The sequence below is a fragment of the Cibotium barometz genome, chromosome 17 (genome assembly GCF_041138505.1).
Source record: "Cibotium barometz isolate CiBa-2024 chromosome 17, ASM4113850v1, whole genome shotgun sequence".
Taxonomy (NCBI): domain Eukaryota; kingdom Viridiplantae; phylum Streptophyta; class Polypodiopsida; order Cyatheales; family Cibotiaceae; genus Cibotium; species Cibotium barometz.
Genome location: NC_141062.1, coordinates 13,379,974 through 13,398,368, shown reverse-complemented (window position 1 = coordinate 13,398,368; position 18,395 = coordinate 13,379,974). Strand labels below are relative to the sequence as shown.

The 18,395-nt window shown below is 41.3% G+C and overlaps 1 protein-coding gene across 6 annotated transcripts in view; it reads left to right on the top strand.

Annotated features, from left to right (window-relative positions):
- Positions 1-9,183: 9,183 nt before the first annotated feature.
- LOC147629701 (uncharacterized) overlaps positions 9,184-18,395 on the top strand; it is an 83,049-nt gene continuing 73,837 nt past the window's right edge. Inside the window, exon 1 of one of the 6 annotated variants that reach the window (XM_086811245.1) lies at positions 9,184-10,144. In XM_086811245.1, coding sequence (XP_086667371.1) covers positions 9,431-10,144 — 714 coding nt within the window. In that variant the 5' untranslated portion in view covers positions 9,184-9,430. The remainder of the gene's footprint in view (positions 10,145-18,395) is intronic. The other 5 variants (XM_086811244.1, XM_086811242.1, XM_086811243.1 and 2 more) reach the window with 5 other exon arrangements.

The following is an 18,395-nucleotide window of genomic DNA, read 5'->3' as shown; positions in this document are numbered from 1 at the left end:
ATGCAGATTTCAAACGACATCATAGATCAGCCTATTTCTGATGCAGATTTACAGGATGTAATTCATGAGGATAGGGCTGAAAATGAGCAGGCTAGAGGTATGCCAAAATGGCTGGTGCAAACCTTGCGTGATAGTAAGATTGATGCACCTATGACTAGTCGTACTCGTTCAGGTTTTCAGCATGCCTCTTATACATCAAATTGTTATGCTTTGGCTGTGTCTAGTGTGTGTGAAGAGGAAGAACCTCTTTCATTTGATGAGGCACAAAATTCAGAAAATTGGTTGGCTGTAATGCAAAGTGAATATGATGCTATAATGAAGAATGGTACATGGTCTTTGTGTGATTTGCCTATTGGTAAAAAGGCCATTGGATGTAAGTGGGTTTTTAAGTTGAAAAACGAAAGCCAAATGGCAGTGTTGATCGCTATAAGGCTAGACTTGTTGCAAAGGGTTATGCTCAAGAAAAGGGCATTGATTTTGATGAGACCTTTGCTCCCACTTGTCGTATGACTACCATTCGTAGCATTTGTGCATTGGCAGCTCATAATGGTTGGAATGTACATCAGCTGGATATAAAGACTGCGTTCTTGAATGGAGATTTGCATGAGGAGGTGTATGTATCGCAGCCTCGTGGTTTTGTTCAAAGAGGGCAGGAAAACAAAGTGTGCAAGCTGAAAAAGGCTTTATATGGTTTAAAGCAAGCTCCACGCGCTTGGTATGAAAAGATACATGCATATTTGACTGCACATGGTTTTCAGAATAGTCCAACAGAAAGCACTTTGTATGTTAAACGTGTGGATGGTGTACATCTAATCATTGCTCTCTATGTCGATGACATGCTCCTCACAAGACCAAATGAGAGTCATATTGCTGATTTTAAGGCTGATTTGAATGCCTCTTTTGAGATGTCAGATTTGGGGCATTTGCATCATTATTTGGGGATACAATTTAAGCAGTGTGATGGAGGTATTGCTTTGTGTCAGACAAAGTATATTGAGACATTGTTGCGGAGATTTGGCCTTGAAGACTGCAAGCCTATTGCTACTCCAATGGAGACAGGTTTGAAGTTGAGTCTTCATGATGCTGGAGATCACTTTGATGTCACACTCTATCAGACAGCTGTTGGTTGCCTCATTTATGTATGCATTACGAGGCCGGACATTCAGTTTGCAGTCTCACAGGTGAGCAGGTTTATGCATAGCCCAGGGTCTCAGCATTGGAAGGCAGTTAAACGCATCTTTCACTACTTGAGTGGCACCATACATCTTGGGTTGTTTTATCCCAAGGGAGGATCGTTGCTGCCAGATTTACATGCTTTTTCGGACTCAGATTGGGCTGGTTGCTATGACACAAGAGTGTCCACAAGTGGTTTTTGTTTCATGCTCGGTAGCTCATGCATATCTTGGTTGAGCAAGAAGCAACCTACTGTGGCCACTTCTAGTTGTGAAGCTGAATACAGGGCAGCTTTCACAGCTACGGTTGAGTGTGTGTGGCTCAGACGGCTTATGGCTGACTTGGGTGTTGGACAGGAGTTTGCCACGTCTATCTTCACTGACAGTCAGAGTGCATTGGCAGTTGCGAGAAACCCAGTTTTTCATGCTCGCACAAAGCACATTGAGGTGCATTATCACTATGTCAGGGAGAGACTCTCAGTAGGAGAGATCAGCTTGGCCTATGTGCCAACACAGGACAACCTCGCCCATCTTTTCACAAAGGTGCTTCCTCGTGAGAAGTTCGAAGCTTTCCGCAAAGCTTTGGGCTTGCTCCCCTTTGTGGACTGATCTACTTCGGGCATGGCACTCCCCTATACATGAGTGCCAGCTCTCGTTTCACACCATCACTCCCAGGGGGGATTGGTTGCCATCAATATATAGGCAGTGATGTGTGTGAACACACTTAGGACCGCCGGGGCACTTTTTCCCTCTTTAGGAGGTTTTTTCCCTTGGCTTGTATATACGCCCATCCTTCTAAGGCTAACTTATCTTTTGTACATTGACACAATCTAATACACTTTGTGTTGTGTGCATTCTTGCTTCTTCTTCTCCAAGCTTTGTGTGCTTTCATGCAATCCTAATTCCAACAACTGCACCTAAAGTTTGATAAAAATGGAGGCCCAAGCAATAACAAGCAAATCACTCAACCACTCTCGTGCATTCAGCACCAACACAATAGCTTATCTGTTCAAGCAAACAATTAGTAGTCTTCCCTACTGTCTCGACATCATTTTAGCAACAAATTCAAAAATCAACACAGAGACTTAGGAGCACATCAAGAATAGAATAACAATGCTCTTGTCACCCCTCTAGAAGTAAGAAATTTAAGCATAAGAAACTGTTGCCTGCAAATCATGACCTAGATGGCCCATTAAAAAAACAACAACAGATCATGACCTAGATGACCTAGATGGGTCAAAATTTACAAATTCACAAAATTACATCTCACGAAATTACAATTGAAGAAGTTCCATCTCACGGCTTAAGAACTTGCACTTTCACGATTTTAGCCTCATCATGGATTAAGCCATATCACACAATAGCCACTATATATTTGTTAAGATTGTTGCTTACTATTCTTTTGGCTAAATTAATGTAGCAACTGCTCCATGAGTAACGAATCCATACTCATGCACTGGAGAACATTTACACCATGGCCCCCCCATCCAAAGATATACTTGGAAGTTGTTGATGGGCGAAAGTCTGGTCAATGGTAAAAACCATCGCCTAGAATTTTCCTTCAAATTATAAACCTCTCCAAACGATGCCACCATCTTTACAAATCAATGATCTTTAATCCTTAGTGAAGATATCTATATTAGTCTCGCAAGTCAACGTAATTCTTTCAATTCTCACCAACAAGTGGCTACGTAAAGTTGTACTTCATGAGAATCTGCTTCTAAGAGCACTTAATTACGTATAAAAATATAAAAAGCATATGGGCAGAAGAAGACAGGATCAGGTTCTACTCAACAACATTTGACAAGAATCCTGCCACACAAAGGGATGTCATCACAAGCTAATTACTTTAAATGATGAATGTCGCTTCAATGAATCAAATGAGGAACTGAGAATCATTATCTCATTTTGATGATTTAATCTACATTCCTCCGGGTCTCTCTCTCTTCTCTCCCATTATTAACATCTCTTAGTGTCCCCACTAACAAAAATCACATGTAACCTTGCTGATGATTGCCAAAAACAAAGTGAGTCAAAAAAAAGGGAATGACATAAAAATAAAAATACAATCATTCGCAACCCCCACCCCATTAGGAATTCCCAATACACAACTAACCTCTTCATTCATTAACTAGCTTTTCTTATTTCCTCCAGAGGAACAAAGACCATTGAATGTCATTCAACATCAATGGTCTTCAACGCGATCATCATCATCATAGTAAGGGGGGATGTTAATCCAATTTTGGGATTAATAAGAGCTACCGCCATTATCTTACATCAAGGAGTCACGGTAGATACACCAAAGGGTCATACATTCAAGATATAAAGCAAGTGTGTCTAAAGCTACAACTTGGACGGGCGCCCGTAATGGTGTGACGGAGTATTTATGGTGATTCCCGCTTCAAGAACGTATGGTAGCAAGTCAGGATGAAGTCCTAAGTGATGTACTTCATGGATATATTATGAGAGTAGTCATTGTAATAGCATTAGGCCTCTTATGAGCCTAAAGTGCCCGGTTGGCCACAGTTTAAGTGAGTGCGAACACTTATGGCCATGTATATAAGTGAATTTCTCTCATAATATAACATACTCTCCCATTGTGCAATTGAGTCTTGCTCTTGCTAATCTCTCTCCCTAATGCATGCTAGCGAGTGTGTGTGAGTGAAGTGAGGTGAGAGGAGGGACGAGGACCCGCAGTGCAACGCGGCGGTGTGGCAACGCTCTCTCGGATGCGGTGGAATTGCTTCTCAAGGAGTTGTAGAGCTTGGAGACCTCAAGGGTTACGAGCTCGGCCATTGAAAAGATCCTCACTCACGGCAGTTGCGGTTCACCAGGTAATCTCTTTTTGGATGTGTTTCAAGGAGGGTTAGGGTGAGCCTTAACATCAACTTATTCGATCCTTTGATTTCTATGCGATTCTTTGATTTTTGAATTCGCAAGTGTAGTCTTTAGTGAGACCAATAATACTAGGTTTCTAAAGGACACAACCTGGTTTAGGGTTTAGGGTACCTATTGATGGGTAAGCTAAGCTTAGGGCTAATTTGTAAGGGTCTCTTTCCTATGATTTACACGTACTAACTGGGAATAAAAGCTATGGGTTTCTACATGTGAAATGGAGACATAAACTATAACTAAGTGCACAACTTTCACACATAAGTGTAGACATAAAAATATCTATTTTTAATGCTAATTTAATTTAGTCATTTATACTCTCAAGGGTTACGTCTCTTTGATTTTTCCTAACCTTGATTAAGGTTAATAAACCTAATTATGATTATATGCCAATATGGTTCAAGATTCAATGCCCATTTTTCCACATATGCTAAACTTCAAGAGGTATATTCTAAGGTCAAATCCCACTCATAAAGTGATACGGATTCTTAAACAAAATCTAGGAGTAACTATTTATTTAATTATAGAAAGGTCAATTTATAGCTATGTATATCAAAAGGTCATCTAAGGTTATGGTACATACCTAAGTACATTTTTTATTTTCAGGAAATTACGTAAAACAAAAAACTAAAAGAATACAAATATAAGGATTTATTTGGATCAAGGTTATCTTGCATTTATTAAAGGTTATTTATTTACGATAGTGAAGAGATATATTCATTTTCATAGAGATTTAAATAAATAGTAATTCACAAATACAATGATTTAAAACACTAAGAAAAGGATATGTACTTGCCTATTTTTAAAATTCTAAAATATAATTCACTTTCCATAGAAAGGGGATGTTGCCTGCGTGCATGAAACTCATAAAACCCCCCTATTTAAGTTTCTCTAAAAAATAATCTATACCCCTTTCTAAGCATATGAATCCCAATTATGAAATGCAAGTACCCCCTATTTAAGGTTTAAAAATCAAATAGTAGATATTATACATGTGAGAAGTTGCAGCCCATGTAAGTTGCACCCCATGTAAGTAGCATGGATGGAAGTGCTAGAAGCACAAAGACCCACATGTACTCTCCAAAAATTGTTCCATGCATGGTTAGCTTAAAAGAGTAGTAAATTAATCAAGTTATCAAATTACATGCATGGTTAGCTTAAAAGAGTAGTAAATTAATCAAGATATCAAATTACACAACTAGATCACATATTGTAAACTACAAGAAGAAACGAAACCCCTACTTTCATTCTCCTCTGCTCCCTTATTCCCCCCCTCCCCCACACCACCATAATTCCCCTCACCCCCTACTTTCATTCTCCTCTACTTTCATTCTCCTCTGCTCCCTTATTCCCCCCCCTCCCCCATGCCACCATAATCCCCCTCACCCCCTAACTTATAAGCTTAAGCCCCCCCCCTTCCAAAACCCCCCTCCCTCACACTCATGCAATACCATAAGATATGGCTTGTGAATCCCCCATGATAATTCCACTTACCACCTCCTCAATTCCACTTGGTTTCCTCAAACCATGGTTTTCATCTTAACCTTAGAACCTTAGATTATTTGATTTTCTTTTTCCAAGGGTACATACACTTAGGCTAAGCTTATTTAATTTATTATGTCCAATGTGCTAATATTATTTCTACCCATGCTCCTGGTCCACCAAGAGTAAACTCCACATTCTGGATTTAATTAGGGACTCAAATTTTTTCAAATTCTTTTGGGATCTAAGTTCTTTCTCATAGGGGTTACACACACACACACACACACACACACACACACACACACACACACACACACGTGCACGTGCATCTTTATAATTTTTATGGGCATGTGAACCGTATAAAATTTCAAGGTTCCCACCAAAGTTTTTATTTTTCAAAGGCTTTTACTCATTTTTGAGTAATTTCCCCATGTGGACATTCCATTACACACTTTAACTTGTTCTAGTAATACACAATTTATTATTTTTGGGCCAATATTCTTGTATTTAACATTTCTTTTTTGCACGGTAGGAGAGACCGTATATTCTCCCCACTTGAGTATTGAGATGTCCTCATCTTGCGAAACGGGGATAATCTTTGGCTACACACACACACACACACACACACACACACACACACACACACACACACACACACGAACACACATACATATATACACAATATATATATATATATATATATATATACACACACACACACACACACACACATATATATATATATTGTCACACACACACACACACACACACACACACACACATATATACACACACACACACACACACACACACACACATATATATACACACACACACACACACACACACACACACATATATATTGTCACACACACACACACACACACACACACACATATATATATGTGTGTGTGTGTACACACACACACACACACACACACACACATATATATATATACACACACACACACACGTGCACACACACACACACACACGTGCACACACACACACACACACACATATATATATGTGTGTGTGTATACACACACATATATATATGTGTGTGTGTGTGTGTGTGTGCACGTGTGTGTGTGTGTGTGTGTGTGTATATACACACACACATATATATATGTGTGTGTGTGTGTATATACACACACACACACACACACATATATATATATGTGTGTGTGTGTGTGTGTGCACGTGTGTGTGTGTGTGTGTGTATACACACACACACACACATATATATATGTGTGTGTGTGTGTGTATATATATATATGTGTGTGTGTGTGTGTGTGTGTGTGTGTGTATATACACACACACATATATATATGTGTGTGTGTGTGTATATATATATATATATATATGTGTGTGTGTGTGTGTGTGTGTGTATATATATATATATAGTGTATATATGTATGTGTGTTCGTGTGTGTGTGTGTGTGTGTGTGTGTGTGTATGTGGGTATATATGTATTTGTATGTATGTATTCTGTTTATAGTTAGAAGGCCACAACAATTCATGTTTAAGGGTATGGTCTTGGGACAAGGTGATTAACTTTCTATATACCTTACTCAAATTGCTCATTGTTCTTTCACTAGTGTATTGAAATGCGTGCACTCTACCACTAAGCTACACAAGCTCATTGTTGAACCTTACATCTATTTTTTGTTTTGGATTAACATTTAACAATACAATATTTTTTTAATCAAGTGGGGCTTTGCTAGTGACAGACCCATTTTCAATGTCATATGATTTTAAAAAATTGCTTGCTCGGATGGGTTTTCTATAGTGTTGAGTAATTTTCTATTTAAAGGTTTGGAATAACCTTTGATGTAAACCCTTGCAATGGTGGCTTGTCCACTTGATGCACTGGTGGGGGGTCTCTTATGCGTCATCTTAATCACAATCTACTTGTGCATGGAGATGAATATGCATCACTACTTCTACCTCCTAGTGCATGCAACCTTCTTAGGAGGTTTATGCATCTATTTATAAGAAAATCAACATGTCGAGGCTATTTTGGCGCGGTGGGGGATGGATGGGAGGGACTCCTTGTCCATGAGCATGGGCAAGGCTATTTTTATGCACGGGTGGGGGATGGATGGGATAGACTCCTTATTCATGAGCTAGGCATAGCTATTTTTTGTGGATGGGTTAGGGATGGATGGGAGAGACTCCTTGTCCATGGGCATGGGCAGAGGGGTTCATTTATTTTTTCAAAGATTGAGAGGGTAAAAAGTGGATGGGTACCTGACATGTAAAGCCCCTTAAGTTGGGTAATTTTTTTTGTCTATTCAACAAACGACACTCTTGAGCAAGTAACTACTTATTTATGTTTCTAAAAGTTCATTTACCTACAGCATAATTCTTCTCTATCTAAGATATAACACTGAATCTACGCTCATTTGTCAGCTATATGTTTATGTATACCTAGAAATTCTACATTTATCTTTCCTAAGATACGATACCAATTGTCCACTAGGCTAATCTTAACACACATTAACTTACACAAAAGGGAAGGACTTGTTCTAAATTTAATAGATATTTGAGAGAAAGAGCACCCTCATTCATGTAGTTTTTTTTATCACAATGTACTTTGATTAGACTTTCTATTTTGAAATACAAATTTATATCTCCTAGACTCTTTACCCAAAATACAATATCAAACTACACTACCAAAAATAAAATACAAATCCATTCTTATCTTTCTTGTAAAACAAATTCATGCCTACCTAAAATAGCATAGTAAATTCACACTACCAAATCTTACTAACATGAATAGAAGGAAAAGGGTTTGTTTTTGGATTACAGAGCTCTTTGAGAGAAATTATACCAACTTTTCACCCACAATCCTTTGGTTTTTCTAATCCTTGTATTCAACTTCTACTTTGATCACATTAAATACTTACTCTCTACTTATATAAACTTACAATTCAACCATCCATAATAAATTTAAATTTGCACATAATAGGATAGTAGAGCTAAGCAACCAAACCTACATTAACCATATATCATAATAGGATACTAAAAAGCTAAACAACCAAACCTACATTAACCATATTTAAATATGGATACAATAGGATACTAAAGCTAAACAACCAAATCTACATTAACCATATATCATAATAGGATACTAAAGCTAAACAACCAAATCTACATTAACTATATATCATAATAGCTTGCACTTTGTCTCTTTACCCCCTACATTAACCATATATATTATAATAGGATGCTAAAGCTAAACAACTAAACCTACATTAACCATATATCAAAATAGCTTGCACTCTTTCATCACCCCCTACATTGAGCGGGATTAGTTATTAAGGTACTATAATATTACACTATCTTATAGTACTGAGAACACCTGGTTTGCTGGGTATTCTCCTAGAGCAGGATTGAAAATTCTTGGTTGAAATTTGGCATTCCCTTTGTTTTCAAGAAACAAATAATTTAAATTGTAGTTATAATCTCTATTTTAGCACTAAATCCAAGCATTACCTTTCTTTAGATTGGTTGAGAAAAACTTTTTTTTAAAACAAAAATGGAGGAGTGCTACTATAAATTGAGGAGTGCTACTATATATTTTTTTCTGCTACTATATTTTTTTGTTGCTAAAGAATTGAGGAGTGCTACCTAATGGACGTGGTATCTCTGCGTGTCGACATGTGTCATGCGCACACAGCGAAACCTAAAAAGAACCAAATGGATGCGGTGCACACAAGAAAGTACTCCCTGTGCTGTCATGTTTTGGTGTTCAGTGCGCCAAGGAGAATCGATTTGGGTTCCTTCAATTTCACGAAACAGTACATGTTTTTGCGTACAATGAAGTTTGCAGGTCGTTGGAAGTGAGAGGCGCGCTGAATGCAAAGCTTAGTTTCGCCATGAAGTCCCACAAGTCCAGCCCTTCCAGGCATGGAAACGGGGGCAGCGAGCTTTGGGTTGATGGGCTTTTGTGCGCTTACGAGTTCATTCCCGGATCCAAGAAGCACTTCAAAGTGGGCGGCAAACTAGACCACAGAAGTGGGTTGTTTGAAGGTACATTTGATGCTGATGTTACCTTAAAATCTGACCTTGGGCTCATCCCAACAGTAGATTTGCTTCATGTAGCACAAAGCAGATCACCTGAAGGCGCCGTTGATACGCTCACTGCTTCTCATCAACCCGTCCATCCCAGCTTCTTCATCGGGAAACTCGACCGCCCAACACAAGAACTTGAAGCGGGAAACTCGACCGCCCAACACAAGAAAGACCCACCTCCTACCTTGAACAGAAAAGTGGAGGCAAGCCACTGGGTTCCCATTGGCTGGACCAGACTTGCAGAGCTTGTCCAGTCAGTGCAAATCGATGCCGAATGGACGTCCGTCGAACAATTGTATGACAGTGATGAGTATGACCTTCTCAGCGTCGCAGACGTGGCGGCTCCCTACTGGGAACCAAAAGCTGGGCCAACTTGGTGGTGTAATGTGTTGGCAGGGCACCCTTATGTGGAGTCTTGGCTTGCTGGCTCCCTGGAATGGCTTCACCCGGCTGTCAGTGAAGCTCTCAAGGACGAGAGCAAGTTGATAAGTGAGAGAATGAAGCACTTGTACTATGAGGTATGTGCAGTTTGCCTTACGAATCTTCCCATTAACGAAGTTCAGTATTCTATTAACATGTTTAAAAGTCATAGACGGTCGTCATAGATGTGCTGAGTTGTCATGTGTTGATGAGGTAGAAGGTCTTACAAGTTATGCACCCCCTCGATCAGGCACCGTTCTGTATGATTTGTTGCAAATTGTCTTGCACAAGGATAGAAGCCCCTTTGGATGGTGAAGCTGTGGTGGACTTGCATCATTTGAGAGTTTGCTGCATGATAGTCTCCTCTTCTAGGGTGAAGGATTGGGCACAAGGAAAAAAATAAGGGCTAATCTTATTTTTTGGAGGTTTTTTCAAAAAACAATTCGCCTGGCATCTTAAAGCATTCGTTCAAATTTTGGCCGTTTTGAATGATTTTAGAAAATATTCGCCCAATTTTACACATTTTAGGGCATTTTTTGAAAACATTCGCCCCATTTTCTATAATTTTAGATTTATGTAGAAGGAATAATCGCTAACCCACCTACACTTATATATTCATGGAGGCATCTTATTTTTTTACGTTGAAATTTTAATTTGGACACCTTTTGAATAAAGAGGACACAACAAGACAGGTGGCTTTACCAATGCAGATGATTAAATTCAGCATCGGAGAAGTGTCTAGGCTTGATAAATATTGGTGTATAAAATGAAATTCGGGTGCATATGTCCAAGGTCAAGCAGCACTAAAGGTTGAATAAGAGCATAAAAGTGCCCAAGGTATAGCCCCCTATGCACGATCCTTCTGGGAAACACCCATGACAGAGCACCTATCCATGATCTTTTGAGCTTCCAATAATAAATAAGCCCTTTCATACTAACCCATGCTTAAAGTGTCCAAAAAGTCACTTATTGCATGGCCCAGTTTAGATGTAAGCCTAGCCTCATATCATATGTCGGCCAGGTTATGACCTTTGGGATCATAATAAAATGAGACACGAGCTCTTGCTTTTGTCATCATGAGCTATGTGGATAGCGTGATGACGCACATTGAGGGTGTTGCTACGGACTTTATACCAAAAATATATATGAGAACAATACCCCAATTCATACTCAATTTTGAAACTAAGCTTGCCAGAGGAAGGTAGTTCTATGGTAGAGTATCTTGTGAAGATGAAGGATTTGTACGACTAGCTTGTAGCAGCTCGCAAAGCAGGAGGGAATGTCACACGAGGTGCCATGGACATTATTCTCTCACTTTGGTCTCATAGGCCTATTGGGTCTTTAGTAGACTCTTAATATATCTATCTATCTTTCTTTCTTTCTCTCTACACACACACCATGGATATCTTCCATCCCCCTTAGATTAAGTGCACGTGTGTAAACCCTAACCCTAAACCAACAAATTATATGAGAGCCATGGATATCTTCCATCTACCTTAGATTAGGTGCACATGGGTAAACCCTAATCCTAAACCAACAAATGTAATCAGAGCCATGTAGGGTTTTCTCTGTTTTTTGGGTTTCAGTCTGCCCAGCCTGTGAGCTGCCCGTGAGTGCCGTTACTGCCAAGATGATGATGCTGCTGCTGACAGACGCCGTGCGATCTGCTTAAATAGTAATTAAGATTAGAGCATTCTATCCTCCTCAAATCTGTGGATAAAACTTCTCTTCTTCTTAGAAGTATTAAACACTCTATTGGGTTTGACAAACATATTGTTTTGGGCTCTACAAACATACTGTTGCAACTCACAATCGATCTGGGTAGTGTGAACAACAATTGAGATCATTAGCAAGTTTGTGTTTCACCTACAGTGTCTTGTAAAGGCACGTGGCAGCCTCAATGGTGAAGAAAGGGAAGAGATCTACAATAGTCTAGCAGGCGAAGCATCCGTCAAATGACAACGGCACACATGGCAGAACTCGACTAAAATTTTTGGGGGATTTTTTAAAATTAAGCCTCCTCCATCAATTGGAGGCAATGGATCAACAAAAATTTAGGGTTTTCCCTTTGTAACTCCCAATTTGTGCAATTACAGGTTCTCTTTCTTGGCCCCTAAGCCTAAAATGATAACTCAAGTGTCAAATTGTCAATCACTTAGCAACACCGACGCAAAAGGGCAAATCTTCATCAGCACATCATTGGGAAGATGAAGATCTATGCAGCTGTTCCATCCTGTCCCCTAGTCCTTCATGCCATGTCCTTGAACACTCTCTCTGGTCTTCTTTTCCTGAGTATTGAGTCTGGCACTCTCACTCCACCCCTTGGAGGGTCATCCTCCCATGCAACCATTGCCTGAAAGCCTTTCCTAGTGTGTCCCTAGTGGCACCCGACTCACAGCACTGCCATTCCCCTTGGGTGTTGTGGAACACCACCAATCAACCTCTTGGGAACTTCTTTCATGTCTTGTGTTCCTCCTTTCCTTGGATTGTGCACCTTCATCTGGGACTGAATCAGTGTTTAGCCTTGCTGAGCTTGATGCTTTGATACCAATGTCACATGCGAAAGCTCTGGGAGTCTTCTTTCAGCCCTAAACACTATCCTAGAACAACCTGATGCAAAACACAAGCAAGAGAGATGGAGAGAAGAGAGAGAGAGATAGCTGACATATGGTACAAAAAGGGCACATTCTTGGCTAGCCCTTGGCTGCCCCTCAAAAGGTGGAATCACCTAATCTAAACCCTAGTCGATTACTCAGCCCCTTGGAGGACTGAATGAATGGCAAGGAGCATAGCCAAGCCTATTTATAGGCCTTGAAGACATTAGTGGGTTGGCCGACCTGCTGAGTCAAGTCCTCTGGACAAAGCCCCAAATCTGCTATAGTCGACAGAGACAGCCTCCTGGGTATTCCCACTGTCTTCCTGCCCATGCCTAGCTGCTATAGCTTCGGAATCAAGTTCTAACTTGTTCTTTATCTGCTGCCCTTTTAGGAAATAGCCCTAGGAATGAGCATGCACATGTCTTGCACATGACATAATCATAGTAGTTAAGGGGTTGTTTGAAATGGGTTTCGTAAAAGTTTCAAACGCGTTTCAAACGGTTTTCGTAAAATCAGCCCAAAGTTTCCTACAAGTTTCCTACCTACAGGTTTTTGCATGTACAAAATTTCAAATATATATTGTATAAAATATGTAAAAATAACACTAAATGCATAGAATACATGGAAACATCAATTTGAAGCCTACAGTCTTTGAATCACAAATAACAAAAACCATATAATCATCCATCATCAATGTCAAATGATCATGATTCATAGACCATGGTCCGTTGTCCATGATCCATGATCCAATCATCTATCATTCCATGCCACAAAAAAAAAAACCATACATGACACTACATAGGTTAAAACTTAAAAGTTTGAAGTGTTTATGTCACATGAATCATGATGAATCAATAGTCATGGCCCAATACCCATAAAAATACAAAATAAATCATGATAAGCCACATGGCAGCCTAGCTAGTAGCTAGTCGTGCAACTCCTCAATGTCCTCGCCCTCATCATCGTCAGACTCACACTCACTGTGAGAATTTGAATTGGATGTGGAGGAAGTCTCAGCTATTGCACTGGTACTAGCACCTGATGTGCAGATGAATGTGCACGAATAACACATGCAGGTGTTGTGATCTCCTCATATAGCATGGCATAAATGTCACGCTCCTCTCGAGAAATCTTTGGGACTTCTTTCACTTTCTCAATGTCGATTTTATCGACATTGACTTGGCGAGGCCCGATGGGATTGCCTACCTGCTCAATTAGGTGGAGGTTGTGATGACAAAATACCAACCGCTCTAATTGAACAGTGGACAACCGATTCCTCCTCTTTTTGTGGAAGAGGCCCAAGTGCTCCATTTCCTGTTGCAAGTACCCGAGCTACAATCCTGTGATAGGACTTGAACGGTGTGAGGGATTTCTGTCATAATTTATGCAACAAAAGAAGTTGAAGCCCTTGTTAGTAATAAGTATACAAGTGGATTCTTACGCAAGAGTCAAGAGTCAAGAGTTACCAAGTGAGGGGTGTTGATGCCATTTTCTCCCACCATGACACTGGTTGTACCTGTAGCTCATCCGCGAGCTACCTTAGTTGGTCCACATCCCCTCCTGTGTATCTCTTGATGTACTACTGCCATCCATCCTCTAGCTCCTCATTATTGTATTGTTCCTCATTTCTCGAAAGAGGATGCAATATGTGAGCAACTGCATGGATTGGTCTATAAAACCAATCCCATCGTGTGTTCCACACGGCTCGGATGTCCTGAATCCTAAAAAAACAGCCATGAAATGTAATAATGTCATAAACCTGATATTATACAAGATTGAAGAATCAAAGAGACAAGAGACTAAGAGTACGTGCATAATGCAGCATACCTCTCTGTTGTTGATAAGACAGTGTAGGGGTTCAAAGCTTCACCAATTCTATCCATGAGCTTGTACAGGAGTCCAAGAGTGCTCCCCTCCATGTCCATGATGCGAAGAACACTATAAATAGGATGAAGGGCCTTTATGAGAGCTTCAGCCTTCTTCCACCAAGTGTCCCTCAGACAATGTGTACAAATGCAACGGCCTTGGGACTGTCACGATCATCCCAAGCCGTCCACTCCCTGGAAACCACTGTGTGTAGGAGTCCATGGCGGACTCTCACCAGCGTCTCAACCACAATGAATGTGTATGCAAATCTAGTGGTAGAAGGTTTGAGAAGCTCTAAGTCGCTATGTGCCCGATACATAGCAAGCACCTTCGGCCTCTTTGTCACAAACTTTACCATCATGCGAGAGGTCTCGAAGATGTTTGACACCCAACCTATCTTTTCCACATCCTCGATGAGGAGGTCCAAGCTATGAGCAGGACATGAAGTCCAAAGAATGGCAGGAAACTCCTCCTCAAGCATCCTTCCCATGGAGACACAATTTGAGCCATTATCAGTGATCGCATGCATTATGTTTTGGCCCAATCTCCATGACAGCCTCTCGAATGTGTCGTCAAATGTATTCACCTGTGACCACTGTGCCTGCTACGGATGCATCTATGGCACGCAAGAACATTGTGCCCTTGCATGATGAGACGAGAATGTTATAAACATTCCTGTTTTCTGACACCGGACCATCCATCACATAGAAGCGTGCATCCATATTTTTTCCATGTTTCCTTGAGCGGCTCTACCTCCATCTCCACAGCTTGTCTCTCCCTTCTGAGCTCCTGTGTGCGCAAGGCCTCATAACAGGGCCCCTTGAATGAGTGCACAGAGCGGAAGCAAATAAGCACTAGTGTGCTGAACAGAGAGTGCAAGAGAGAGAGAGAGATATGGAACAACTATGCTGAATATACTGAAGTGATACAGTCCCAAGCAAGAGACAGAAAGTGTCTCATAAGTGAGGGAGCAAAAGAAAGACTAGGCAAGATGGAAAAGTGAGAGGCCAGCCCGCCTATTTATAGGTAAGAAGGGCTGGCCGACTGGACATGCTAATACTGGCCGACTAGACATGATATAGCTGGCCGACTGGGAAAATACATCTAGGCTGGGAAAAATCCCAGAAAAATATATAAAAAAGGGGTGGCCAGCCCACAACCAAGGGCCATGAAAAGGGACCAAAAGAGACACCAAATGTGGGTAGAAACTGGGGATGAATGTGCTAACACCCCCTCTCAGCACCAGATGCTGAACATACTCCGAGAAGCCGAAGATGAGGAGCCAAGGAAGCTTGAGAAACCGGCTTAGTGAACAAATCTGCAGCATTCTCTGTTGAAGGACAATACTCCAAATGCAAATCTCCAACAAGAACCCGTTCACGAACATAGTGATATTGTATCTCAATTTGTTTTGTACGAGCATGAAACACAGGGTTCTTGGCAATGGCGATGCAACTCTGATTGTCACACCAAAGAAGTGTTGGGGTAAAGGCATTATGCCCACCCTTATAGTGTGTACAAGCCCATAAGTTTTATAGTACATAGTACACTTAGTACTTTTAATGTACTAAGTGCACTAGAGCAAATATAGATGTGTGATAGGGGAGTCACACACTCATACTTTGTGAGTTGACTTATCCCCACATCTCTCTCTCTCTCTCTCTCTCTCTCTCTCTTCTCTGTGTGTGTCTCCCACATGAAACCCTAACTGTTTCAGCTGAGCTTCTTTAGCTCCTTCAACTGGTATCAGAGCTTGATCACCTCTGCAGTCCTGTCAGGTCAACAGCTGTCCACCACTGCTCTCTGCTGTCAACTGCAGACGCTACAGCCACGTCAAATACCTGGTCACACCAGACGGCTGCAGTATAGGCTACAACACAGTTCATGGCCTTTGCCCAGTCGCCTTCTCTCGGTTGACCCCAACGCCTGCACACGACAGCGCTCCACCAAGGCTGTCTCCAGTGCCCGCGACACACATGGCTGTTCACCGCATAGGCCACACCGTCGGCAGCAGCTAACTCGACTGCTAAAACTGCGCCACGATACTGCTGTTTCAGACTGTCCATGATGGCGCACCTGTGCCCAACGTCGATTTCCTGCAGCTGGCGACCTGTAGCCACACCACTCGACACCTGCTCGCCTTGCACGTGTTCCAACTGCCAGCAGCCAGAGGCTTGATCCAGAAACTGTACCTGCAATCTTACAGCAGTTTTCAGACAACAGTACACAGCAGTTTTCAGAGCTCCACAGAGGTATTTGCTTCAATTTTGGGATTTGCATGTCCATTATCATCAATTGAGCAGGTACAGGTCCTAATGGCTCAGATTTGAGCACATTTGGCAACATTGGGTGACATTGGTCACATTCCGGGTCAATTGGCAGGAAATTGGGTGTTAACATTTGGGGCTTTTGATGTAATTGTGCCATTGGGCATTCATACATGCTGTATGATGTGAGCAATCTCACATTCGGGGCTAAATTGCAGGAAATTGGAGTGCAAATCAAAGGGCTTTTGTGCCAATTGGGTTGATTTGCATGCAGGCACTGGCATTTGATGCTTTGGGCAATGTGTTGATGCCTGTCAAGCACTCAATGTGCCAGTAAATCAAGGGGATTTTATGTATTGGATGTATATGTGGCCAGGGGGAAGCATTGTGAAGACTCTGGATGCCTTCATGTGCATTAATGTACCATTCATGATCAGAAATTGATCTTGAATCAAGGGGCCTTTCAAGATTCTGTGCTTGTTGAGCTTGGCAAAGCAGCAGGGAAGACTTTTATGCCTTGAACCCTCAGAAATCCACTTGCAGTCAAGGGGCTTTTGCCCAATTTCTGTCCGGGACTGTTGTATGCAGTGGTGGGGACTGTCAAGGTCTGATTTTCACTCATTTGGACAGCCAGGAGAGCATTTATTGCTACTATACTTGCTGGTACAGATTTGGTAGAATTTTGTACAAGTTTTGGCATGGCTGTACATTGATTTGAGTGAGGAAAAGGCTCATTTTCAGCTGCTGTACTTGCCGGTACAGATTTGGTACATCTTTGGTGAGCACTTAGTACTGTTGTACAGTATTTTGGAAGGGGAACAGAGCACATCTAAGGTGCTGTCATAAATCTGCAGCAACCAGATTTTGGTGATTTTATCACATTCAGTGGGAGGAGAGTTGCATTCGTACTTCCGCAGTGGGAGATAAACTTTGGGAGAACAACTGTGAGCACTTTGTGTGCTTTGGTGCAGTGTTTGCACATCTTGCAGGGAGTCAGGCATTGACTGTGTCAAAGGTTGCATATTGCTATGGCAACCACAGGTGAGAGCTCTTCATTGCTTCACATCAAGAAGCTTGAAGGCTCACATAATTATGACATTTGGCAAACCCAGTGCTATAATGTGTTGCTCCAGAAGAAGCAGCACAAGCCCATCAAAGAAAGGGGTGTAATGCCCGCTTCTCTTACTGCTGAAGAATGGGAAGATATGGATGAGCTGGCAAGATCCACCATCATGTTGTCTGTGTCAGACTCTTTACTTTTCAGCATACGTGAAGAGAAGACAGCTTGGGGAATGTGGCAAAGATTGCAGGACTTGTATGCCCAGCAAAGTGTATTGGTTGAAGAAACTCATAGGCCTTCAAATGAAGGAGGGGGCGTCTATGACAGCCCATCTAAATGAGTTTAATGGTGTTGTCAGCCAGGTCATCAATCAAAAGTTGGCAATGGACGATGAGTTCAAAGCCACCTTTCTCTTATGCACTTTGCCAGAGAGTTGGGACACATTCAGGACAGCCACTAGCAATTCAAATGCTATGCTGTCATATGCAGATGTGGAGGGTGCTCTCCTTCAAGAGGAGATGAACAGGAAGAACAACTCTGTTGGAAAGTCAAACGCAAT